General features: G+C 36.1%; 1 protein-coding gene and 1 long non-coding RNA gene across 5 annotated transcripts in view; one reads left to right on the top strand and one right to left on the bottom strand.

The window, feature by feature from the left end:
- The window catches only part of TRPC1 (transient receptor potential cation channel subfamily C member 1), a 63,134-nt gene extending 37,939 nt beyond the window's left edge, over nt 1-25,195 (bottom strand). Inside the window, exons 1-4 of one of the 4 annotated variants that reach the window (XM_032852401.1) lie at nt 24,555-25,195; nt 14,480-14,634; nt 7,812-7,913; nt 2,984-3,186 (exon numbers count right to left, since the gene is read on the bottom strand). In XM_032852401.1, coding sequence (XP_032708292.1) covers nt 2,984-3,186; nt 7,812-7,913; nt 14,480-14,634; nt 24,555-24,729 — 635 coding nt within the window. In that variant the 5' untranslated portion in view covers nt 24,730-25,195. The remainder of the gene's footprint in view (nt 1-2,983; nt 3,187-7,811; nt 7,914-14,479; nt 14,635-24,554) is intronic. The other 3 variants (XM_032852402.1, XM_032852403.1, XM_032852404.1) reach the window with 3 other exon arrangements.
- Nucleotides 24,438-26,179, top strand: part of LOC116864634 — a 28,558-nt gene continuing 26,816 nt past the window's right edge. The window contains exon 1 of the long non-coding RNA XR_004382054.1: nt 24,438-24,480. This is a non-coding gene — a long non-coding RNA (uncharacterized LOC116864634). The remainder of the gene's footprint in view (nt 24,481-26,179) is intronic.

Raw genomic sequence — 26,179 nt, 5'->3', positions numbered from 1 at the left:
AAATAAATTTGTAAGACCTACATATCAAAGAAATTAGCCCTCTGTCTAGTCAAAGTATTTTAAATACTTTTTTCCCAGTTTATTGTTTGTCTGCATTCCCCCAACTAACCCAGAGACTCATCAGAAGACAGTAGAACTCTTTTATAGGCTCAAAGTGTATTAACATAAATTCTACCCAAATCAGTGGCTCACCTATACAGACCTGAAATGACCCTTAGGAATCAAGGCTAAAAAATAAAAATAATCAGGGGTGCCTAGGTGGCTCAGTCAGTTAAGCATAAGCTCAGGTCATGATCCCAGGGTCCTGGGATCGAGCCCCGAATCGGGCTCTCTGCTTAGCCTGCTTCCCCCTCTCTCTCTACTTGCCTCCCTGCCTGCTTATGATCTCTGTCTGTCAAATAAATAAATAAATAAATAGCTTTCAAACTAGTATTACTAGAGCCTCATAGTTCACTGATTTTCTCAATTCCAAATCCTACTTTTCTAGCCAACCTGTACAAATTCAATTGCTTTCAAGGGTGAAGTGGGTTATAATATGAGTAAAGTTGAGTATACTTTGGGCTTACAGGCATTCAAACTCAAAACTATAAAAATCACTATGCAGTTTAAACAAGGCACTTCTCAACTTTTTAAAAACTTTGTCTTTCTTTGATAGACAATAAAGATTTCAAATATTCCTTTAAAGTTATTCAAAATTTCACAACACATTTAATAATTGAGACTAAAACCAAATCATAGCAATTATATTACTGAAAATGTTTTTCTAAACTACAATGGTCCATAACCCTTCCCTACCCCATTTAAAATTATGGCCCCTGGGGCATCTGAGTGACTGGGTTGGTTAAGCGGCTGCCTTTAACCCCAGGGTCAGCAGGGAGTCTGCTTCTCCAACTGCCTCTCACCCCACTCGTGTTCTCTCTCATTCCCTTTCAAATAAATATAAAAATTTTAACAATAATAAAAAAAAAAGTAAGATAAAATAATCACCCCTAAGGGGTGCCTGGGTGGTTCAGTCAGTTAAAGGTCTGCCTTTGGCTCAAGTTCCCAGGGTCCTAGGATCAAGCCTGGAGTCTGGCTCCCTGCTAAGTGGGGAGTCTGCTTCTCCGCCTTCCTCTACCTCCCTTCCCACCCCCTGGCTTGTGCTCTCTGTCTCTCAAATACATGAAATCTTTAAAAATAAATATATAAATAATAAAATAAAATTACTGCCCCTCGATCTTATCATCACCTGAAACTTCAGCATCTCTAAAATTTAAAAACCAGTAACTTTATACAGACTGCCTCACTTCTTTATTGCCAGGATACTGGCTCTTCAACTTCACTAAATCCTTCACCCATATCTCTTTTTACTCATGTTGTTACCCTCTTTTCTTCAGTAAGTCTACTTAGCAATTCCAAGAAATGACTTGTAGCCAGGATATTTGCCCTGTTTTCCCAAATATCAACAATAAACTCTCAAACTTTTCTGTAAATACACCATACCATTTGGAGTTCCCTAAATAAACCACAACCACATACTGCATTTTCTGCATAAAACAACCTTTTTATTTTTTTAAGATTTATTTATTTATATATTTACTTACTTATTTATTTGAGTGGGGGTGTGGTAGGGAGGTAGCAAAAGAGAAAATCTCCCCACTGAGCACAGAGCCAACATGGGGCTCTATCCCATGACCCTGAAAGCATGACCTGAGCCAAAATCAAGAGTCAGAGACTTAACCAACTGAGTCACCCAGGGGCCCCTCTTTTATTTTTATTCATACCTAAAGACCAAGCTCATGCCACCAGCTCCTCTAAAAGCTTTCAGAACAAAGCTTTTTCCCCACCTGAAACAGAACCAGGCTTAGTGTTCTCTCGAGCCCCAATTCCTACAACCTCAGCTGCTTCAACTACACACATATTTAATAAGCATACAATTTAGAAATACTTATATTTAATATTAATAAAGGATTTTAAAACTAGAAGAAGCCTTAAAGATCATTTCTGCTTGTCATTTTACAGACTAGTCATTTTAAAACTCAAAAGTTAATGGTATAGCCTTAACTATCAATGAGATCTTAAACCCCTCCCCCCAAAATAGGTCTCATTGAAACTTGAAAATAGAAAAACTTTCCAGTTCAACCTCTGCAAATAAACATTAAACTGATTCCCGGGAGACTTTCTCAATTTATGGATCTGTGACTATCTGTCAATCCACCAAAGATCTGTCCTTAAGGTATGGAAGGAGTAAGGGTGAATAGCTTGCAGCTTTAAGGCTAATTTCACATACTGTAAAAACAGTTTGTCAAGGGGCTACTTAGGACTTCCAGACCACATTTCCCATAGTAACTGTTATATTTGATGTAATTTCAACTATATTTGATTACTACACAGGTAATATATATATATGAAGACTTAAGCTGAAAATAAGATTCTTAAGTCTGGCCCAAAATTTTATACAACATGCCCATGTGTGTGCTCTTGCTCAGCCTGTCCGAGTTGGGATACTTTCTTGTTCATTTTCTCCTCAGCTATTCTGACTTTTTTGACTGGGGAGAAAGGGAAGAGAAAAAGATTTAAATATTGTGTGAAAGGGGAAGTAAGAGGCATAACAACTTAAGTATTTAGTCAGACAGAACATACTTTTTATTTCCTTGTAAATAAGATAAGAAGGGGTAGCTCCACCCCTCCCACTATTTGGAAATTCTCTTAGATTAATAAACTCTGCTTTTAAAAAGTAAATAGTGTCTCCAAGACCCACCAGCAGAAGTACGAGGTAAACCTTATTCAAATTTGAAGACTTCTCCTAACTACATATCATTTACTAAATACTTCTAAAAAATGTAAAACTCATATTAACCAAAGGAATTAGAAGTTTAGCTTTCATAAGCCATTCCAGTACCATATTTCTTAAAAGCCGCATAGAAAGAAAAACAACAAAAATTTCACGGACATATACCTTAGTAAATTGCACATCTATTTATCAAAACCTTAACTTTCTAACCTGGAATGTCGGAGGCTATCTTTTTTGTTTTTTGCAGAACACAACGTGCATTCACAGCCAACTGCATGGGGCTTGGGTAGAGACACATCCTGTTTTAACAGCATTGTAAGAATTTCATAGTTGTTACGATGAGCAGCCAAAATGACAGGTGCAACATCCATAGTTGTTGAATACTCAGGATTCTGAATTCGTTCCATTAGTTTCTGAAAAATATTTATATAAATGTATAAAATTATTATTTGTGACTTCAAAATAATATACTTATTGAAAATGAAATGAAAAAATCAGAAGGCACAAAGAATATAAGAATTATTTTTAAAAATATGATAAACATTTTACCAGGACTCAACTTGTTTTGAAACCTTATAATCAATATTAATTAATAAATGCAATATAATCATGACAGACAAAAATCTTCAATAGGACACATTCGTACAACTAGAGTCCTGCTTTCCTAACAAAGAAGAAGTGAGGATACCTAGAGAAATACTTTAGGGAAAAGTGTTTCATTTTCACAAGATTATGGAAACATGCATGACAAGGATAAAGAACAAGAATCTTAGAAAAAGAATATAAAGGAAAAAACAGAAATGTTAAAAATAGGCAGAGTATAAATGCATGAGAAAAACTTAAAAATTCCAACTTTATGGAAACCTTGTCACGTTAATAGCAATGAAGGTACCTGAAAGGAGTAAGTAAATAGGAAGCACTCTTCATTTTGTGTAATTCTCTACATATTCCCAATCACTACCTATACTATTTCCTGTTAAAAATGCACAAAAACACTAACAATAATAACTACTATTCATGAGTCCTGGGACTTTTAGGCACTTTACGTTTATCTCATTTAATCCCCAAAATGCCTGCAAAATTGAACATTATAATCCCCATGAAAAAACTGAGGCTCAGAGAAGTTAACGCGCCCAAGCTACACAACAGAGTGGCAAAATGCAGATCAGAACTCATGTCCATATTACACCAGAGCCTGAGCTGCTTTCCCTACATGGGCTCATGGGCCTGCTGATGGCATGACATGAGGAAGGAAACATAAGTAAACAAAGAACCAGGGTTAAATAAAAAGATTGACTGATTTATGACTATTGCATATTCTTCCCAATACTTCTCACTTTTTCACATGGCTTTTCCTGAGAGCTGTTTGATTCCATTGCATAAGCTTATCAAGTTCATAGGGTTTTTTGGGTAATTTTTATTAACGTTATAAAAGTAGCACACACATATTTTAAAATATCTGAAAAATAGAGAAAAGCAGAAAGAAGTATAAAAATTCCCATATTCCTACTATGCAAAATACATTTTACAGTGTCTCCTTCCAGTTCTTTCTCTATTATACCTCCTTTTAAGGACATCTTTGGCATAAGTGATTTGGCATTGATGATTAAAAACAATGGTCCTTACTATTTTGAAATTCAATGCTTCTAATAATTTCATAAAACAATAGCCCAGAATTTCTGGGAAATAAAATTCATGTGTAGACCTAGCATGTAATTTAAGAAAATTCATAGACCTATGTTCAAGATATTTTGTTTTGCTTATTTAAATAACACTACCACAAACATCTTTATGAATACAGCTTTTTTGAAATTTAGGATAAACTCATTAACCACAGAACCCCTGAAGTGCAATAATAGGTCTAAAGGCCATGAACAGTTTTGAAGCTTTTGATATAGATCACTAAAGTTCTTTTCATAGTTTATATTGCCAATAATATACAAATGTACCCATTTCACACTCAAGGTTCACTCACCAGCACTAGGCATGTTCATTCCCAATTTATGAGTGAAAAAATACTTTCCTTTGATTACTGGCTAAGTTCTAGTATTTTCCAACATCCTTAGCTTTCCCCCCTTCTTTTATGAATAGTTTCTTTATATACTTCCCATTTATTTCCTGGAAACTTCAAATTAAAGAATTTATTTAAAAATAAAAAAGAGGGGTGCCTGGGTGGCTCAGTGGGTTAGCCTCTGTCTTCAGCTCAGGTCATGATCTCAGAGTCCTGGGATCAAGCCCCACATCGGGCTCTCTGCTCAAGCAAGGAGCCTGCTTCCTCCTCTCTTTCTCTGCCTGCCTCTCTGCCTACTTGTGATCTCTGTCTGTCAAATAAATAAATAAAATTCTTTAAAAAATAAAAATAAAAATAAAAATAAATAAAAATAACAAAGAAATCTAAAAATTTAGCCCTTTCTCCCCTTATTACTGGTTATAAAGAAAACTGTATCTAAATAATGTTCATATTTTTCCTATAAAATATACTTGACTACATGAAAAACATTATTAGAAGATTAAAATTCGTTATTTCATTATTCATAATATAATCTACATCTATCAAAAAACCGACCTGTATTTGAAAATCAAAATTTATCAATACATAATTTTGATAAGCTAAGAATGCAGAATTCACTGAAATCATAAAAAAAGTATATAAAAATATTTGACATTATCTGTCAAGAAGTATTAAGGCTCTTAAAATATGATCTTGCCGTCACTGAAAGTACTCAAGCAAAGGCTGGATACCCCTTTTCGTTAGAGATGAAGTACAAAGTGTTCTTTCACTGAGTAGGTGAAGACTGCCAGAGCCTTATGACTCAAGAGTCGACTGGTGGTGCTAATGGCGATGAAATAATGTCAGCCAGTTGCTCCAATACCTGGCATACTACACCCCCCTCTCCCTGCCAAGAAAGTAAATGGGTAAAAAGGCTACAAGGTGGAATAAGTATACCAAAATATAACAATGACTGCAAGACAGATGACAGAAAATCGAATAGGATTCTAGGTATTTCTGATCATTTGGACAAGGGCTATATTCTTAGCCTTTTTTCCTGTTCCTTTCGGTTTCTTATCACCACTAAACCTAGCTGGTACTACCATCTAGAGCAAGTCATACTTACACATACTTTCTAATACCTAAATGAAAGTAAAAGATTTCAGCTAATGTCTGATAAAGTATGCAATTTAGCAGAGCTTCTCATTGTTCTCAGACAATGGCAGATAATCCACAACTAATTTATAATTCTTTCTTAAAATGGTGTTTTTCTTCAGAGGATAGCCAGTTTACACTATCAGCAATTATTTAAACTACTTGTTTTAACTACATCCTCATCAATAATGAATGTTGTAATTTTTAAATTTTGAAATATAACAAATATCTCATTTTAGAGTAGAATTTATCTGATCATTAGTGACTGTCTTAAAAACTTAAAGCAATAAGGAAAATTAAAAGGAGTAAGGAAAAAATATCCTTAATATAGCAATGAGATGACTGCTGTTAGATAACATTTTGCTACATTTCCATATAGTTCCTTGTCTGTGCATCTTTTTAACATTGGCTCATATTATATGTCCAGTTTACTATTCTCATTTTTTTCACCTTCCTAAGTCATATTTATTCAGGTTCCTAAATATTCTTTTAAAAATATCATTTTAATATATATGTGACTTTCACTATTTCCAATCTTTTATCTGGGGATGTTTAAATTGGGTCACATGGTTTTTTCATTGCTATAAGTAAGATCACAACATTTTTCTCCCCATTTCTGACAGTTCCTAGAAGGGGAAGCACTAGGTTAAAGAACATGAACAGCTTTCTTATTTATGACACACTCTGCCAAACTGCTTTCCAAAATACCCTCCCCAACAATTTGTGTTAGACTGTACTACTCTTTTGCCATCAATGATAATTATTTTCAAAAATCTTTACTAATTTGCATTCAAACAATGACCAAACAATGGAGAGCCCAAATAGCCATTGACAGATGAATGGATAAAGAAGAGCTATATATAATGCAATATTACCCAGCCATTGAAAAGAATGAAAACGTGCCATTTGGAATGATATGGATGGAGCTAGAGCATATTATATTAAGTGAAATGAGTCAGTCAGTCAAAGATGAATACCATATGATTTCACTCATATATGGAATTTAAAAACAGATGAATGTATGGGAAGGGAGGGAAAAAGGCAGGAGGGAAATGAACCATAAGAGACTCTTAATGACAGAAAAAAAACTGAGGGTTGATGGAAGGATGTGGGTGGGTAGTGGGCTAGATAGGTGATGGGTATTAAAGAAGGCACTTGTGATACACACTGTGTTATATGTAAGTGATGAGTCACTGAATTCTACTCCTGAAACCAACATTACACTATATGTTAACTAAAATTTAAATAAATAAGTAAATCTTTGCTAATTTGATGAGCAAAATTTGGTATTTCATATCTTACTAGTAGTAAGTTTTAATATCTTATATTTTTTTTTCTGAGACTTTTTTTTTCTGATCCTGGTGTTTTTCATCAATTTTTCAATTATTAAGATTATGAATTTGTGATATATTTTGAAAATATCTTTGCCAGTTATCCATCTGCTTTCTAAATTCTGCTCGATGTCTGAATTCCAGAAATTTAACTTCTATACAGCCAAAGGCTGTGCCATTGCTTTTTATGATTAGAAAGTCTTTCCACTCATAATCAGTTAAATATTCACCTACCAGTTTTATGGTTTCACTGTTTATGTCTAATTCTTAAATCCATTTGGAAACTAATCTGTATTTTCAACCTAATCTATAGAATATCCAAAACTAAAAATATTGGTCCACACTGAAAATTATGAAAATATCACTAATTTTAAAAAGGTTTCCTGAAAGCAAAATTAATTCCTGCAAGTATCTATTTACTTGAAGGCAATATTTTACAGAGTAAAAAAAAAATCTATTTCTTTAAAACAAAATAAATTTAGGGGAAGAAAAAAATGGCAATGGGGCAGGAGATCTATTTTGGTTCAAAAATCCAAATTAATAAATATTTAAGAGTACTAACTACTATAGTTGGTCTTGATGATCGTTTTGGTCGATGATTAAGTAGTATATCAACAGCTCCCACTACTTCAGAGTCGATTGCCACCAAAAGTGCATCTGCGGACTTTAAAAAAAAAAAAAGGTTAAAAATGAAAATGGAGGATAAAAAGGTAAACTATTTATTTTTACTAATTCTTAAATAAAACTTTCTTTAAATTTAAAATGTAGTATATACAGTAATACTAAATTTTTAAAAATTTAGACTGTCCAAATAGTACATTTGCTTGCCTTAGCAGTACTTTTGTGTACCATAAAACATACAAATTTCTGTCCTGGTTTCACAAAAAAAATAAATGGTTGCTAAAAGTGTTTATTAGTGGAACAGTACTGATCCATGGAGTATTCAAAGCTGAAATTTCTTTTCAAGACCTCTACTTGTGAACTTTGAACCAAAAAGAAAATCTTAACATTCCAGATCTTTAAAGAAATTGCCAAGAACTATTACTACTGATAAAGGATTATGTTCATTCTAATAAAAATGACCATCAGGGCAACCATGAGGATAGGGGAGCTCTCTGGTCTCAACTTTAAAATATACATGGCTAACTGAAATGTTACAAATTTGACATTAATATTAACAATCTTATCAAGTAAAAGCTCTAAAAAGCTAGACTACCAATGTCCTTGGAGACAAGAGGGAGAAATGACTTTACAGTTTTACTCCCAAAGTATCATTCATTTTGAAATTCCAACTTTGATGGAGGAAAAAGTAAACAGAAGCTGAGCATTTGGGACTTTCCAACCCTGTAACAAAGTCGACAGTCCTATTATGATACTTGGCAAATGTGACACCAGGTTTTTGGGTTTCTTTTGGTTTTGTTCTACTCTGTTTTGTTTTAAGGAAAACCATAAAGGCAGAAGGGAAACATGGGGACAAATAATGATTTAATCTAAGAAAGTGCCCTGATTACTTTCAATCTGTACATTTTAAAAACTGTTACAATCTTTAACAACCATTTACATCAACTTTCTCCTCTTGAAAATGAAACTATATCAGATCTTTAGTATTCTTGGAACCGAAAAGAATAAAGCTTCTATATACTTTATCTAGATGTCAAAAATAGGACTAAAAACAACAGGCTTTATCTGGATAGCTAAAAATAGGAAATAGCACCCCAAAGAAAGAACTGGGGGCCACATTCAACTATTAGGAACCATCTATGTATTCCCACAGGAGAAACTCCCCACCCCAATGAGAAACTTAATTTTTTTATTCCTTAAAACTTTTAAGGTTCACTGGGCTGTAGCCTATTTAAATCTAGCATCATTATTCCGCTTTGCAAATATTTCTCTTCAATTTTTACCATACTTGGTCAGAAGAAGCAAACAAAAAGGATTACGTGTTCATTACTACTAAACATTTCATTTATGAATAATTTTAACTTATAAAGCTAACTATAGTAATGCTATGACTCTCCACGTCAAGATACCAGTCAACTCCAACCATTCAACACAGCCATGGATCTAACTGCAAATTTCAAAAAAAAAAAAAAAAAAAAAAAACCCAAACTATACGGAGTTGTCACAAACTAACTTCATGGGCATTATTTCCCAGAAGGAATTGTCTCAACCACACTAAGAGCTGTCTATAAAGGCAGGACATTTTTTCCCCCAAATATTCTTCACATCTTTATTGAATAAAGAAACAGATTACAACTAACAAAGTAGAAAGAAATGAAGAAAAAATTACTAAAAGCCAACTACTGAAAAGATAAAGTATCAGTATAGCAAAACAACTATCAATACAGAGCAGTCAGAAGCAATTTAACTTAAGGACAAACATGTTAATAGCTTCAGATTATACAAAGCAAAGTGAAACAATTATATTCTCAGTGATTCCCACTTACGATGGTAAAGTTAAACTATATTCAGATACACTATTTAGCAAAGAATATGGAAAGATTCATGTTAAATCTTCCAATGCTTAAAAGGATAAGCTTCAGGTATAAAATATTTGTGTAAAAAAGTCATGTAAATAAGGAGTTCCCATTAACTTATTCTGCACAAATTGGATGTTATTTGATAAATCAAAGGAAGTTCTGAATGTAAAAAAAGTTTAAATTATTTTAAAAATATCTATAGGACAAAATGTCATTGGTTTTGCTTCCCAATTTCTCACAAATATATGAACATCCCTTATTCAAATTTATTCAATATGTATACTTACTATGTATTAATGAGGTTGCTTACTATATTCCTTCCCACCTCAGAAAATGTCTTTTCATTTTCATTGTCATTCAAATCCCATACTCTTTTCTCTAGGCTCAGAGTAAGAAGCTTCTGATTCCCTTTCCGAAGTTAAGTTTTCTCCCTTGGTATTCTATTTAATGCTTTTCTGCCTTCTACAGGAACTTGGTCCTTCATTTACAAATACCAGTCCCAGCCTCCATCTCCCAAAATACAGATACTTCCTCACTCTTTGCTACCTTGTCCTGATCCTGTCTTTCTCTTATCATTCAAGTTTTCTTCCTCTCACTTTGTCAAACTTCTCAAATCATGTATATCATTTTCTCTAAATCTATTGATGCCAGTTTCAAAATCCAATGGCCCTTCCTACCCTTTCAATTTCTTTGATTTCTAAGCAACACATTAAAACTGTTTCTTTGTAATAAAAAAATAAAAAATTTGAAAAAAAACTACTGCTTTGGTTTTCAAAACGCTACACTATCCTAGCTCCTTTAATGGAACACTTTCCTTCTATTGCCTTTATTAATGTAGATGCTCCCTGAGAAAGAATCAGCACCAGTCATTCTCTCTCCTCTGTAATTTCATCCACTTTCACAACGCAGGTGATCATCCCATGTTGTGGACATGTACCTCTCCCTACACATTTAATTTCCATCTGTAACTATTTATTGGAGATGCCTGATATGCCCAAAATAAACAAGGCTAAAACCCAAATTCATATTTCTCTGCCTCGATCTTGACTTCTTAACTTCCTCTTTTTCTTTCATCCTTCTCCCAGCCACCTATGTTAAACATTTCCAAATCATCTTGGTCTCCTTTTCAATTCTTCCCTCCAAATTTAAATATTAAGTTCTATCAATTCTTCCTTCACAGCATCTTTCACATCTGCCATTTCTTCTCCTATTCCTACAGCTACTATTCTAGTTCATTATTGTAAAAACTGCTCACCCAAGCTATTGCCTTCTCCCCTTTCCATTTTACAAACTATACTGAACACAGCCACTAGAATACTTTTCCCAAAATACCACTGGACACAACACATCCTTTCTCAAAAATCATTTAATGATCCCATGATCTATAAACCCAAATTACTTAGCCTGGCATTCTGGCCCTTTTCATTTTGTTTTAGGTCTTTTCCCAGATATTTCCTGCTACTATCCAACCCAAATATTCTGTTCAACAGGCTAAGTCAATTCACTTTCTCAAAAATATACATTGCACCTGCCTTTGTTAACATCCTTCCCAACAACCCCTGTTCTGGAGCTATCTACACATTTTTGAGAGTAGTTTTGGGTAGTATGTAAAAGCACGGACTCTGGAGCCAGAACCTGCATTCTAATTCCAGGTCTGCCATTTGTGGAGTGTCTTTGGGCAAGTTACCTAAACTTCGTGTACCTTGTTTTCCTTCTCTATACTTGTAAATAATAATAGTACCTATCTCATGGACTGCTGTGAGGATTAAGGAAGTGAATATATTTAAGGTCCCTGGCACACAGTATCACTATAAAAATACTGGCAATTATTAACATTTAAAGGCTGAGCTCAACTGGCACTCTTCCGTGAAACCTTGATAGCTCAATCCAGAGGGACCTTCTCTTTCCTCTATTTCCAAAACATCTATTGCAAAGCACAAAAGCGTAAGTATAAAACATGGTTTCTCAACAGTGACAATACTGACATTTGGGGCCAGGTAATTCTTCACTGTATATGTTGTCTTGTGCACTGTAGGGTGTTCAGCAGCATCCCTAGCTTCTACTCACTAGATGCCAGTAGTGATCCATCCCCCAACTGTGAAACCAAAAATGTCTCCAGACATTATCAAATGTCCCCTGGCAAGCAAAATTATCCAGTTGAGAGCCACTAGGATAACTTAAGATAAAATAACACAAAAGTACTTTGTAACCTCAAAGTAATATACAAGGGTCAAGTACTACTACCACTCAGTACTTATCAAATACACATCTGCATTATTTAACTGATTTCAAACTCGAACGTACACAGTTGACCCCTAAGCAATGCAAAGGTTGGGGTGCCCACCCCCCACATAATTGAAAATCTGCACATAATTTTTAACTCCCCCAAAACTCAACTACTAGTAGCCTCTTGCTGACGGGAGCCTTACCTATAACATAGTCAATTAACACATATTTTGTATGTTACATGTATTATATATCATATTTTAAAAAATAACCTGGAGAAAAGAATATTAAAAAAAAATCATTAAGGAAAATATTTAGTCCTATACTATAAAAAATCCACATATAAGTAGACCCATGCAGTTCAAAACTGTATTGTTCAAGGATCAACTATACTTTCATTATCCAATTAGTTTTAATGTCCTTTAGTATGGAACTCATGTTTTACTTATTCATTTCCACAATCACACCCAACGGTAGGTCTTGTACATCTGTTAATTGACAGGCAAGACAGAGGTAACCTGAGACAGAACACACAATGAACTGGAAAGAGCATGGGATTTGCAGTCAGAAGATCAGGTTCGTATCTTAGCTCTGCCCTCACTTATTTTAGAACTTTGGGCAATTCATTAAAGTCTATGAGCCTCAGTTTTCTGATCTATAAAATGTAACACCTATATAGGTTGGCTATGATGTTCAAATATGATCAGGAACCATGCGAAAGAACCATGTACACTGCAGAATTATTATATACAGAGGAACATATATGTAAAAAGACAAAAATGATGATTATACCATAATAATTCATTTATCCAGAATCATCAGGGTCTTTCTTTATAACCTTGTTTTCTAGGTAACTGAAGCTTATGCCTTTAAGTGTTTAACTCTGAAATATAAACTATTTTGATGGACGTTTTCTACTTTCAGAAATACTATACATATTCTTCTAACTTCTAAAACAATAGGTACTGAATATAATTTAACTTTTCCTTACTTATTCTGGCCATTGTTGTAAATATTAATTACCATTCTAACATACAACTCCCTCAGAGATTATCAGATATATAAGGCTGTTGACCTCTTTATTAAAGAGAGTCAGAGGTACTACGGCCCATTTTGTTTCACTCCAGCCCTCATGCCCCTTTTGTTGCCCCTCTCATTCTCTACAGATTGAAGACTAAGTACTGACATCTGCTAAAAGTTGAAGGAGAGCTCTAGTACTCCTATGACTGAAGTTCATAAATGGAAAACTTCATGGCAGCTACTGTACAGAGATGTTGTTACTTTCTGATTCTCAAAGGTGTTCTGGGTAACTAAAATTGCTGGGAAACAATTTCTTTTTCTACTCTAAATATGTAAACATACTATACTGTATATTGTACTGCATATATATGTACACACAATAAAAATGCACATAGAACCTACTTATATTTTAAAACCTTCTGTGAGTGCTTCCTGATGTCACTCAAAAAAAAAAAAAAACCTCACTAATTTGAAGCTACAACAGAGCAATCATGCTATTTGAAAGAAAAAAAAAGTGCCAGAATTCATGTGCTCCCATCGTAAGCAAACCCAAAGAAAAAGAAAATAATATTAAATAATTAAATATTATTAAATTTCCTTCAGAATCTCTTGTCTTTCAAGACTTACATGAAGGAAAAAAAAAAAAGACTTATGAAGGGATGCCTAGATGGCTCAGTGGGTTAAGCGTCTGCCTTCCGCTCACGTCAAGATCCCAGGGTCCTGAGATTAAATCCCACATTGGGCTCCTTGCTCACCGGGGAGCCTGCTTCCCTCTCTGCTTGTCTTTCCCTGTCTTGTGTTCTCTCTCTCTCTCTGACAAATAAATAAATAAAATATTATATATATATATATATGTATTTTTTAAAAAAGACTTATATGAATGCCTGCTTTTCTACCTGAAACTGATATAAAGAGAAACAGAAAGGTTTATATATTCCAGCCTTTAAAAAAAGATTTGTTCAATCTTTAGTTATAAACACTAACTTCAGACCAAAAAGGAAAACTTAATAAAATTTAACAGGAGAAAATAAAAGTAAAGTTAAACATTGCACATTGTGAGTCAGGAGCATTTTGTTCTTATGTTTGTAAATTACATGAACCACAGAACAACCTGTTCCCCTGACACTTTCAGAACACTTGTACTGTTTTTAGATATATAACATAAATAGTGATAACATAAGTAATAAAAACAAAATCACCTTTAATAAATCATGATAATTTACTTCCGTGAGATGTTATAAAACACATAAAGGGGGGAACATAAAAATTTGGAGGGAAATGATAAGTCAAACGCACTTTTTTAAAAAAGGCTTTTTGTTTGTTTGTTTTAAAAACTTTTAGTGGCTCAAGACAAAGGGTAAAAGAAAGATAAGAATTTAAAAAAAAGCAAAGGAAGGAAAGAAGGAAGAAAGGAGGGGGATGAAAGGGAACTAGAAAGAAAGAAGAAAACATGGCATATCTAACAGTATTTAGAAGCTACTGGTAGAATTATCTAGCCTTGTACCTGACAACCGTAGTCCAAAAGAAGCTGCAGTATATCCAAGTTTTCGTTTTCAATAGTTATGGTAACAGCATTTCTCCCAAGCACATCTACGCAATTTATGTTCAAGTCACCTGAACTGTTTTCCTCCAAAATCTTTTTAACCATATAATAGTCACCTAAATAACAATATACAAACATAATTTAATATCCAAGACATATTAGATAAGAATGACTGTAAAAACTTAGCCTATTGATTTCAAACTTAGAAACCTAAACTCATTTTTGTATACGGAAATGTGCAAAGAAAATGTGATCATTTCCTTGCTGAAAACCTTGTCCTGACAAATTAGTATGTACATCAGCTGCAAACACAAAAAGTAGAAAAAATTTTAAATGTGCGGCTTAAAATAGAAGTTGTTAGTTTAAAATTCGTAACTGATTGATTATAAGGACAGAAACTTTTAGAAGATATTTAAAGCAATAAAACAACGTCCAAAAGTACAGACTGTAAACCAGAAAAATAACAAGCATAAAGGATTTAAGTTTTACATTTCAAATACACAAACACATTTACTGGTACATAATAATGGTTAAAAATAGATCTAACAACAAGCAGAGGATATTAAGAAGTGGTTTTACAGGGGAAAATCTAGTTGGAAAAGCAGTGTGTATACATGCTAGTGGTCACACACAGTAAAAGAGGATGCCAGAAATTCCTTTCCTCTCCTTCCCACTCTCACAACACAAACACACAAACACACACACACAACACCTTATCTCATTAATGAACCTGTTTACATCACCAGGAAATATTCAGCTCATAAAACTCTAAGGCAGGACTAGGATTAATGCTGTAAAGACTAAAATGAGAATATTTCAAAATGAAGTTTCACCTGTCAGGAACATGCAGATTACCTTCTGCCTAAGTCCAGCTTGCCTACATCAAAACAGGTGACCCATAGGGGAAAATGAGAATAAGTACAGAGGTCATTATTTTCACCCAGTGCCCATTATATTCACCTGTTGACCGGCTAGTGCAGTAATTTGGCAGAATGAATCCAAAGATAAGTGCTGATTAAATAAAGCAAGGTGAGTTTTGTTTATTTGATTTAACTTTTGAAACATAAGATGAATAAACCATTTTAAATGACTTGCAAATATAGTTGTTCCTTCAAAGTCTCTGACTAATAAACAGGAAAAGATCAGAGTAGAAACCACAATGAAAAAGAAATGAATAATTTCATGATACAGAAAGAAAAAAAACCCTAAAACTGAACGAAATGTCTGAATATGCAAAGTAACAGATTTTTGTTAGAACTTCTAACTTGCTACTATTTTTAGTCAATGACTTTTGGAAGAAGTTGAATAGTAGTATTTTTGATGGCGTATTTCCTTAGTTCCCTAAAGAAGAAAACTAGTCACAAAAAGAAGTATTTTCCTCACAGCACTAGTAATTTTTAAACACTTGTTCCATGACAAAAACTTACTTCACAAAGCAAAGCTTTTAGTCACGAGCTGAATGAATAGTGAACATACAGATAGACCAGTGAAAATTTAGCACTATTACTGGAAAATAATGTTTGAAACCTTATTTCAGGTGAATTTATTTCAGTATCTTTGTGGTAAAAAGAATGCTACCCATAAAAACTCTACATTTTCTTTGGTTTCATGATGTGTCTAGGTGAAGACTAATTTTTTATTTACTTAAGGTCTCAGTAGGTTTTCTGAATCTAAGGACTTTTGCCCTTCATAAATTCTGCAATATTCTCAGCCATACTGCTAAATCCCCATATTACTTTTTCTCTTTTGGAACTTCTATTAAACATTACGTTGGATCATCTCATTCCAACTTCTACGTCTCTAAAGATTTCTTACTGTTCCTCTTTCTCTCTCTCCTATATTCTTGATAATTTCAACTCTCCCACTTAGTCCTTATTCAATTATTTTTTATTAACCCATTCATTTTTATGACTATTTTTTTACTTTTTATTGGATTCCTTTCCAAGTCTTTTATCTTTTCATTTCCTTAAGATTTTAGTCATTTTAAACATACTTATTTTATTATTTCTATATGATAATTATCTGAAGGCCTTAGGGATTTAATCCTATTTGTTGTGTCTACTGACCCATTCTTGAGAATGAGTGACTGTCTTCGGAATTTTTAAATTGGGCATTGCAAACTCATCTTCATGCAGCTTAACTGTGAGAATCCTGGCAGCCTAGTTTGAAAGCTTGTAACATCAAGAATGTTTTGTTTGCTTCTTCTGAATAACTCAGAGGTTTTAGCATCCCATCAATCCTTTTTATATTTCTCAGTTTAGGTTTTTACACACCAAGGAGGTAGTATTAAACTGCAAGCCATGGGGCACATGGGTGGCTCAGTCAGTTGAGCGTCTCTGTCTTTAGCTCAGATAATGAAACTGGAGTCCCAGGATCAAGCCCCTTGTCAGGCTGCCTGATGGGCAGGGAGTCTGCTTTTTCTCTCCCTTTGCTCTTTCTCTCACTCTTTCTCAAATAAAAAAATAACTCCAAACCAACAAGAGAGAGGATTACAGCTACAAATTCTTAAGCTTCTCTGTAGTCTCCCAGTGCTGGTGGGTGGGTTCTTTTCTTCATCTACCCCTTTCCTACAGGTACAGTGCTTAAAGGATGCTGATTTTATGCATGGATGTTGTGCTATTTCCCACTTTGTACAAACTCGAGGCCTTGTAACCTATTTCCATATGGGCATTGAAATTCAAATCCCTGTAACGCCTGGACCAATACCTAACTCTTGCCCCATCCATGCAGCAGCCAATGTTAGCTCACATACTCCTCTATTTCTCGGTCTTTTCCTCATTTTTGCATCATGAGTGTTTCCTTAATTTCTTGAAAGCTCAGCTGTTCATTTAAATGGACGTTTGTTATCTTTTAGCTGGCATTTCTAGGTGATTTGAAGCAGAAGGGTTTTCGGATTATCTAGTCAGCCAATAGTCAGAAACAGAAAAGTATAAAGAATTCTATAAATACAATTCTTACAAAATTTTATAAATTTCAGGTACAGCATAGGAAAGAAACTGCTACATGTTTTAAAACTTCAGATTGCTATTTAAAAAGTAATTGTATTGCAAATGTCATATACTCTAGCTTGAGGTTTCAAAGACTATTTCTATTACAGTCAGGGGGCTATATAAGAAAAAAACAAAAAAATCAAACCAAGTAAGTAATTTTCATCCCTAAAAATAATAAAAAGTTCCACCCTGCTACAGCTGACACACTCATGAAAATGAAAAATTACATGCTATAGTCACAGAACCTATAAGAAACTAGAGTGGTTTCCAAGTTTTCCACCTAAGTTTACATTTGCAAGCCATTTAAAACAATGTTATATTATTTATTATTAAGTCCAGAACAGTCTGAATATTTAGGAATAGTCTTAATATGTAGGATGAGTGTATATGTAGAAAGAGGTTAATAAATTTAAAATACATAGCAAGAAGCTAATTATAGAGCAAGGGTTACAATTTAAATGCCTTTTTATGTCAAATATATGAATGCTTTCCATTTTACATTGAACTTGCTTTTAAGAGTTACATTAAATCTTTTGTCTTTTAAAATGTAATATATACAAGGAAATGCAACATAATCTGTACCTTTTGGCTAAATGGTTTTCAGTGATGGAAAAATAAATGTTTTTAATCAATTCCACTAGTACACCAATTTAATAGCAAGCCTTCCCAGCCCCCTCTCCAAAACAGTTCCACTACTCATCCACTTGTATCCATGTATATGGCTACCCACAGTCAAAGCCACTATCATCTCTTTCCTGGACTCTGCAATAGACTCTTTCCTGGACTCTGCAATAGACTCTTTCCTGAAATAGCTGCCAATTCTCTAAAACAAAGCTCAACATCTTTTTTTCTATAAAAGGCCATACAGGAAATATTTCAGGCGTTACAGGTCATACAATCTCAGTTGCAAATATTCAAGTCTGCCTTCACAGCACAAAAGTGGCACAGATTACAAATGAATTCCAATATATTCCAATAAAACTTTATTTGTGACTACTACAGGTCAAATTACATATAATTTTAATGTTATAAAATATTGTTCTTCTCTTGATTTATTCCTAACCATTTGAAATGTAAAATGTAAACTATTTTTTAACTCACAGGCCTTAGGAAAACAGGTGGTAAGGATTTGGCCTGTGGGCCACAATTTGCCCACCTTGCTCTAGCCCCTGCTCTAGTCCCACCCTCTTAATCTACTGTCCACACAGCAGCCAGCGTGATCTTTTTTAAATTAAAATCATTCAATTCCCCGGGGTGCCTGGGTAGCTCAGTGGGTTAAAGCCTCTGCCTAAGGCTCAGATCATGATCCCAGTGTCCTGGAATCGAGCCCCGCATCGGGCTCTCTGCTAAGTGCAGAGCCTGCTTCTCTCTCTCTCTCTCTCTGCCTGCCTCTCTGCCTACTTGTGTTCTCTGTCAAATAAATAAATAAAATCTTAAAAAAAAAAAAAATCAATTCCCCAAAATCTTGAGGATTGTTAAGATTTTCCATCACACCTAAAATAAGTGCCAAAATATTCATTGTGGCTTTCTAAGCCCTATGGCATGTGAGCTTTGCTACCATTTTCTATTACCTGTGTGCAACTCTCCTATTTACTATGATCTTTGTAGACCAATGTTTTCCAAAATGCAGGTTGCAACCCATCAGGAGTCACAAATCAATGTAATGAGTCCTAACCAATGATTTTTAAAAATGAAATGGTATATAAAACACCAGGGTAATCTCATGGATATTTAGCAACCTATTCACCCTGGACAACTGTGATAAACCCTTAAGAAATACAGTGGAGAAATGTTGCAGTACAGTTGAGAATAGGTGATACCATCTCTTCTTTATTGGCATCTCACTTTATTTTCTGGCATATGATATGATGGTAAATTTTAGTATCCCTAAAATGGAAGCATTAGAGTTGATGAGTTTAATTTTATAGTATTCAAATTTTTAGTTAGTTGTGAAGTATAGGAGAATTTATCTGTGAAAAAATCTGTAAAGCTTTTCAAACCAAGTTTCATAACAAACCTTTAGAGTGTGTCAACTGCAACATTCTATTTAAACTATTACTGAAGACATTTAAAAAAAGGATTTTATTATTAAAAAGAAAAATAAAATTAAAAAATACAAAGACATGATCAAATTCAGTTGCTGGATCTGTAAATACAAATAGTGACAATACTGATTAAAATGTTAACTCTATAGAAAACTTCAAATTAGTCTGAATCAAATTCTAAAAAGAAAAAAATACAAGACTTTTACAGTGAAGGTGATTTAAAGATGTGGTTTTACCCAAATATGCAAAACCCAGTATTTCTCAAAATTCCAATATTTTGTAATCATATTGTTATAAGTGAAACCTTAAAAATTAAAGATACTTGAAACAGGGCATGTTTGAATATTTTTCAAGAGAGACAATTACTACTCTAAATTCTTAGCCATTTATGACTGTAATGAAGATTATTAATGATAATGAATATCATGTGGCAAAGGAGCAAAGATTCACTCTGCTGTAGGGAAAAATTATATTTACAGCATAGAAGGTGATGCTTATTTTACAGTAAGATAGTTGACAAATTAAAAATTATTAACAGTATACTCTTATATCTATTAGAAAAACAATTAGGAGCAATGTTTATTTTGTAATTAGAGTCTGGTATGTGACTCTATCGTGTATGGCATATGATCTGGTATATGATCCAATTCAGTGATGTTGCAAGTTGTATAAAATTTTAGTTTACATCAAATAGCCAGAAAAGTCCCACTAAATATATTAAGTAAGGTGTTATTAAAATGGCAGCTTAAAAAAATGGCAGCTTAGTATTACTTCTCCCAGAAATGCTCCCCATTTTAAAAGCATGCTTAGGGGCACCTGAGTGGCTCAGTGGATTAAAGCCTCTGCCTTCAGCTCAGGTCATGATCCCAGGGTCCTGGGATTGAGCCCTGCATCAGGCTCTCTGCTCAGCAGGGAGCCTGCTTCGCCATCCCCACCCCAACCCCCCCCCCCCGCCCCGCCTCCCGCCAGCCTCTCTGGCTACTTGTGATCTCTGTCAAATAAATAAAATCTTAAAAACAAAAAAATAATAAAAAATAAAAAGAATGCTTAGTCCAAAGGTATGCAAAGTACGTGTGGGAATTCAGACATCAAGGCACCCTCCCACACAATGCAGGTGGTACTACAAAGGTAATGCAAAACCTCAGATTAGATTGAGCCCAAGGACAGCTCTCTCCATCTTTCCTATACCCCCAAGCTGAAATTTCTAGGGCATCCTAACTCATTAATTGCAAAAAGAATTTCCGGGAAATGCCCTTAATGGGGAGTTGGAAGGTCCTAAATCCAGACCTAAGACCCTAATCCAGACTTAAGTCCTTTCATCATTTCCTTTTTCTGCCCAAGAACTGGTAATTAGCAAATTAAAGGGTTAATATAGGTTTAGCTCGGGAATGTTTACTAAAAGCTGCCGTCTACTCAAGTTACATTAAGAGGTGAATTAACATGAACTATACCTAGATAGGTGTTCCCTAAACCAATGTCCTAACCCTTTCTCCAGCCAGCAGGCCTGAGTAAACCACAGGCTCCACAAATAAAAGTGGCTCATTATCACATTAACTCTCAATGAAAGAGGAAAGGGGTGGTGATAAGAATCCTACTTAACATTTCATAAAATAGCTAGTGCTTGTTTCAATTATCTTTTACCTCTGAGTTGCAGCATTCTGTTTCTATAAAGAATATGAATGTGTTTTCTGAGAATTTTACTGGCGGTGGGGGAGGGCAACATAACTCGTTGTCACTGGTACAGACGCTTTCACTTTTCTTCTAAATTTTATACAAAGAACCAACGATACATGACTCTGACCTACTTTCAAGATAAATAATAGCCACTACTAAGTAGCCACTACCTGGAGATCAGCACTTGCCTAGATATATTGAGCTCATTTTTCATAAAAGCCAGCTATACAAACAATAAAATCAAACAAAAAATCTTTTTTTCTTTTTTTCTTTACTCCTTAATCTGTACACACTCATCCACTAACATACACATAACCATTTCATCTCCGTAATTTTTGCTTTAGGAATTCTTCCTAAGTGGAATATATTATAAACATTTTGTATACGTAGAGTAGGAATGCTAAATGAAAAGGATAAGAAACATATTCTAGTGTAGATTTGTTCCAGTGCTATTAAAGCTTTTTACTTTAACTGGATAAATACAATCCACAGAATCAAGGTTTATAAAACATTCATAGAGAGCAAGCTTAATCTCTAGTAAATACAAATTTGGATGTGTCTTTTCTAACACATTATTTTCACTCATTCAATTACAACTAGATCAATACAACATAGTGTCTAATAACAGTGCAAGCTCAAGTAGATCTGGGTTCTACCACTTTCTAGCTAATGTAACGTTGGGCAAAGTGGTTGTAATATTTGCTAAGCCTCATTTTCCTCAGTTGTAAAATAGGTACGACAGATCTGCCTCATGGGGTTGTCAGGATAAAATGAAATCATCTATGAAAAGCATATACACTCGGGCGCCTGGGTGGCTCAGTGGGTTAAGCCGTTGCCTTCGGCTCAGGTCATGATCTCAGGGTCCTGGGATCGAGTCCCGCATCGGGCTCTCTGCTCATCAGGGAGCCTGCTTCCCTCGCTCTCTCTGCCTGCCTCTCTGTCTACTTGTGATCTCTGTCTGTCAAATAAATAAATAAAATCTTTAAAAAAAAAAAAAAAAAGAAAAGCATATACACTCTACCCTAATGGCCTAATGGCTGTTTTAGCAAACGTTTGCCATTCGGTTTGATGAAAGCTCCAAAGATAAAGTGGAAGCTACAGTTACTTCAAGAAGCTTCTCACTTTCAGATTAAAAGTGAAATACTAAAGGGGCACCTGGGTGGCTCAGTGGGTTAAGCCTCTGCGTTCAGCTCAGGTCATGATCTCAGGGTCCTAGGATCGAGCCCCACATCGGGCTCTCTGCTTAGCAGGGAGCCTGCTTCCCCCTCTCTCTCTGTACCTGCCTCTCTGTCTACTTGTGATCTCTGTCTGTCAAATCAATAATTAAAAAATTTAAAAATTTAAAAAAATTTTTTAAAAAGTGAAATACTAAAAATGGCTTAACAATATTAGAGAATATAAACATGTAAGCAAACAAAAATATTGCTATAACTCAAATTTACTTTTTCAACGTAAATGTATACCATAAATAATGTAATTTAAGCCACTTTCCCGAATCTAAGCCAAGAATTCATTTCAACATACCTGAAAGAGAAAATGTCTATTTAATCTCACTCATTTGAAAAAATGTTTAATTTATAGACGGGGAAAAAAAATGCATATTTACCTTCCACCCCACTCCCAAAAGCTAAATCTCTCCAAGGATCTAAAGATTATAAAAGAGGGAACTGGTGAAGAATAGGAAGCTATTTCAACTGACACTACTGGATAGGCTAAAAAACTATCACAGATGAAAAATTTCATTTGAGGTCTATCATGCAAAAGCCCTAAATATACATACCATACAAGTAATTTCTCCAACCACATTCCATTATGATATTCCTCTGTCATCAGTTGACAGCAATATTAAATTCCCTTTCTTGACATACTTTCTGTTTGCTTTAAAATAACCACAGCTCAGTAAGCTGGGGTAGATGCAGCAGCCACTCACTCATTCTAGTACAACTCAATCTTGTCCCTTCCCCTCTCAGAGAACTTTTGAGGGAAAAGAACTCAGATAACCCACAGACAGTGACTTTTGTGAGGTTATAAACATATACTCTATGTTTTTTAACATTTCCAAGACTATTCAAAGTTGTGTCCATGGTGGACTTTAACAAAGACTTTCATAATATAATTTAATACTATTACATAAGAACATAAAAGGGTCTGACAAGAGACATAGGTGGACTGTTGATATGTTAACGTGTTTTCAAAGTTGTATAAATAAAATCCTATTTCAAAAGCAGTAACAGAGATTAGAAAGGCTGTGATTTATTAAAAACACACTCATACATACAAACAAAAAGATCCTCTGTAGTTAATCTCTTCACAGTGTAAGCCTCCCTTTGGGTTTATGTTTGGAAGTTTGCAGAATCCTAAACAGAGTATTCCTAAGTGAGCATGGCCATTGCAAGGCAACTTAATAAATTTAGAAAAAGAAAAATTACATTTTCTTACATGTGGGAAATAAACGCCCTCTTAGGGCAATCAATTTCCCATTCCTTTTATTATACGCATCAATATAAAGCATGCTTAAGTAAAAGATTTTATTATGGCCATAAAAGTAACTGATTTCTAGTTTTTTGGGTTTTTTTAAAGAAAAACACACTAAATACATCCCACAGTTTTGTCCTGTAATTTTTTTGCATGACCATATTTCCCCGAAGATTCAGGGGCAATAAACCTTCTCCAATGAAAACACGAACAAAGTTCCGTAAATTAAAAAAAAAAAAAAAAAAAAGTTTGGCACTAAGGCATAATTTCTCCAGTCCTATCTTTATCTCCACCCAGGATACTGACACACCTAATCCCATTCAACAGTCATTGAACACCAAGGCAATGGGTGGCTAAAGCTAATAATACGAGTACGGGTTTAAAAAAAAAGAAAAACAAAAACCAAGAGAGAGCCCATAAACACGAGGAATCTTAAGCAAGGTCATGGAATTTTCTAACTAGAAGGTCCCGAACTAGACAAACCCTCTGGGATTCCAGAAAGAAAGAACAGGAGCTCCGAGAGGGAGACCAGGTCTTTCAGGGGGTTTCAAGCAGAGGCGGGGTCCTGTCGGCAAGTCGCTACCAAAGCACAGGACCCCACAAAGGGAAGCCAGGGCCAGAACCGCGGCCCCAGGTGCGGTGCTCGGTGGGCTGCCCCCCGGCTGCTCCCGCCCGCCAGCTCCACACTCACAGGGCAGAGGGAAGGCCGGGAGGCCGGGGAGAGACAGCGAGCGAGGCGGGTACAGACGCTCCGCGCGCGAGGAAGGAGTGCCCCAAGGTGAGGCTGAGGAAAGGGTGAAGGTTGTGGAGGGCAGGGGCGCCCAGAAGTGGAGAAAGGGGCCTAGCTCTCACCCTTGTCGCACGCCAGCAAGAAAAGCTTCTCATTCAGGGTGTTCTCCTCCTTCACCTCCCGCACATCCTTCAGCGCCATCACCTCGTTCGGCGACGAAGAGGAGGATGGGGAAGAAGGTAGGGAGGAGGAGGAGGCGCCCGAGAGATCCGTGCTCGGATACAGGGCCGCCATCATCTCGGCCCATGAAGGGGGTAGGCCGGGAGATGGGGGCGGGGCCCCCACCAGCCCCGACCCCGACCCCAGCCCCGCCCCAGGGCTGGAAAAGGGATGAGTCGTTCCCACGGCCGCCTCAGAGCGCGGCCCGTTGGCCCCGAAGGGCGTCGCCTCCCCTCGGAGCCAGCAGTCGCCCTCCACTGACAGCCCCAGACTGGTGGCGGCGCATGCGCGGCCCCGGGGCCAGCGCCCCCTCCCCAGCCGCCGGCGCCCGGGTCGAGCCGGCCCGCGCCCCTCCGGGGACGACAGAGTGGCGCGCGCCAGGGCGGTAGCCGAGCGCGGGGCCGTGCCAGGAGCCGCGGGGGCCGCACTGGGGGCGGCCCGGCCCGGGAGGAGGATGAGAGATCTGTGGTAAAGGAGCTCCGAGAGCGATTCTGCGCACGTCGGACTCCTGGGCTGTGGGAACCGCCAGCCCAGCTGCGCCGGGAGATGTTCGCGACTCTCCTCACGTCATCTTCCGCTCAGCGATAGCAACGACAAAGGGGCGGGCTCGCTGGTGGGCGGGGGCCGTTGTGGGGGCGGGGTCTACGTGCGCCACGCCCCCAGTCCCCGCCTACCCGCAGCAGCCTCGAAAGGTTTCAAGTTACTGCTGAGGGCTAAGTGAATAGCCTAGTGCGTCCTCTGCAAATCTGGGTTGTTGAAGTAATTTCCCTGCGGTTTTCTGATGCATGTAAATATGCAGCGGTAGGGTTATTGAACCTTTGACGACTTAATGTGGAATTATCTAATTATTTCTTGTTTTTGTCCTCTGCCTAAAGCAGAAAGGAGAGGACCCTGGTTACGCCGCTAGGCTGGTGCTTGCGCGCGTGTGTTTGGGCTAGCTATACTCATTTCTAGACTATTTTTTCAATAACTTGTTTGTGATATCAAATTGGCATAACGTTCTCGATGTCGTACATTCTCATGTAATTCAAGTGTACCGACATGTAACCATTGGATAAGCACGTTTTTAGCATCTATTCTACCTCCATGTCAGTGGTTTCTTCACTTTTATAAATTTGATTTTAAGAGATGTGTGTTAGGCAAAAGCTAACTGAAGCACAGTAGTACTACTTTCTTGAATAATTTTTTTTTTTAAAGCAGATTCTTGCACCTTTCAAAGCTAAGGGTAAAACTGCAACTCCTATCTTGAATAATTCTTACTGCTTTTCAGAATTATACAAAAATCAAAACTGTGCCCCCAGTACTTAGGTTTTTAAAGGCAATACATAAATTTATGTCAGAATATCTTATAGATGAGGGAAATACTTACTATTCAGGTTGATATATTCCATCTCTGTTCTTACCATCACTAACTCCCAAATTTCCCAAATACATCTTTCTCACCATTCAAAGCCCTCTTTAGATCTTCTCTAATAGGAGGCCTTAGGTAGATGGCAAGATTGCCCACCTTTCCAAACATTGTCATATA

Source organism: Lontra canadensis, unplaced genomic scaffold (assembly GCF_010015895.1).
Source record: "Lontra canadensis isolate GAN:19392208 unplaced genomic scaffold, GSC_riverotter_1.0 scaffold6, whole genome shotgun sequence".
NCBI lineage: Eukaryota > Metazoa > Chordata > Mammalia > Carnivora > Mustelidae > Lontra > Lontra canadensis.
Note: the sequence above shows the minus strand (reverse complement) of the source record. Positions and strands in the feature narration are given on the sequence as shown.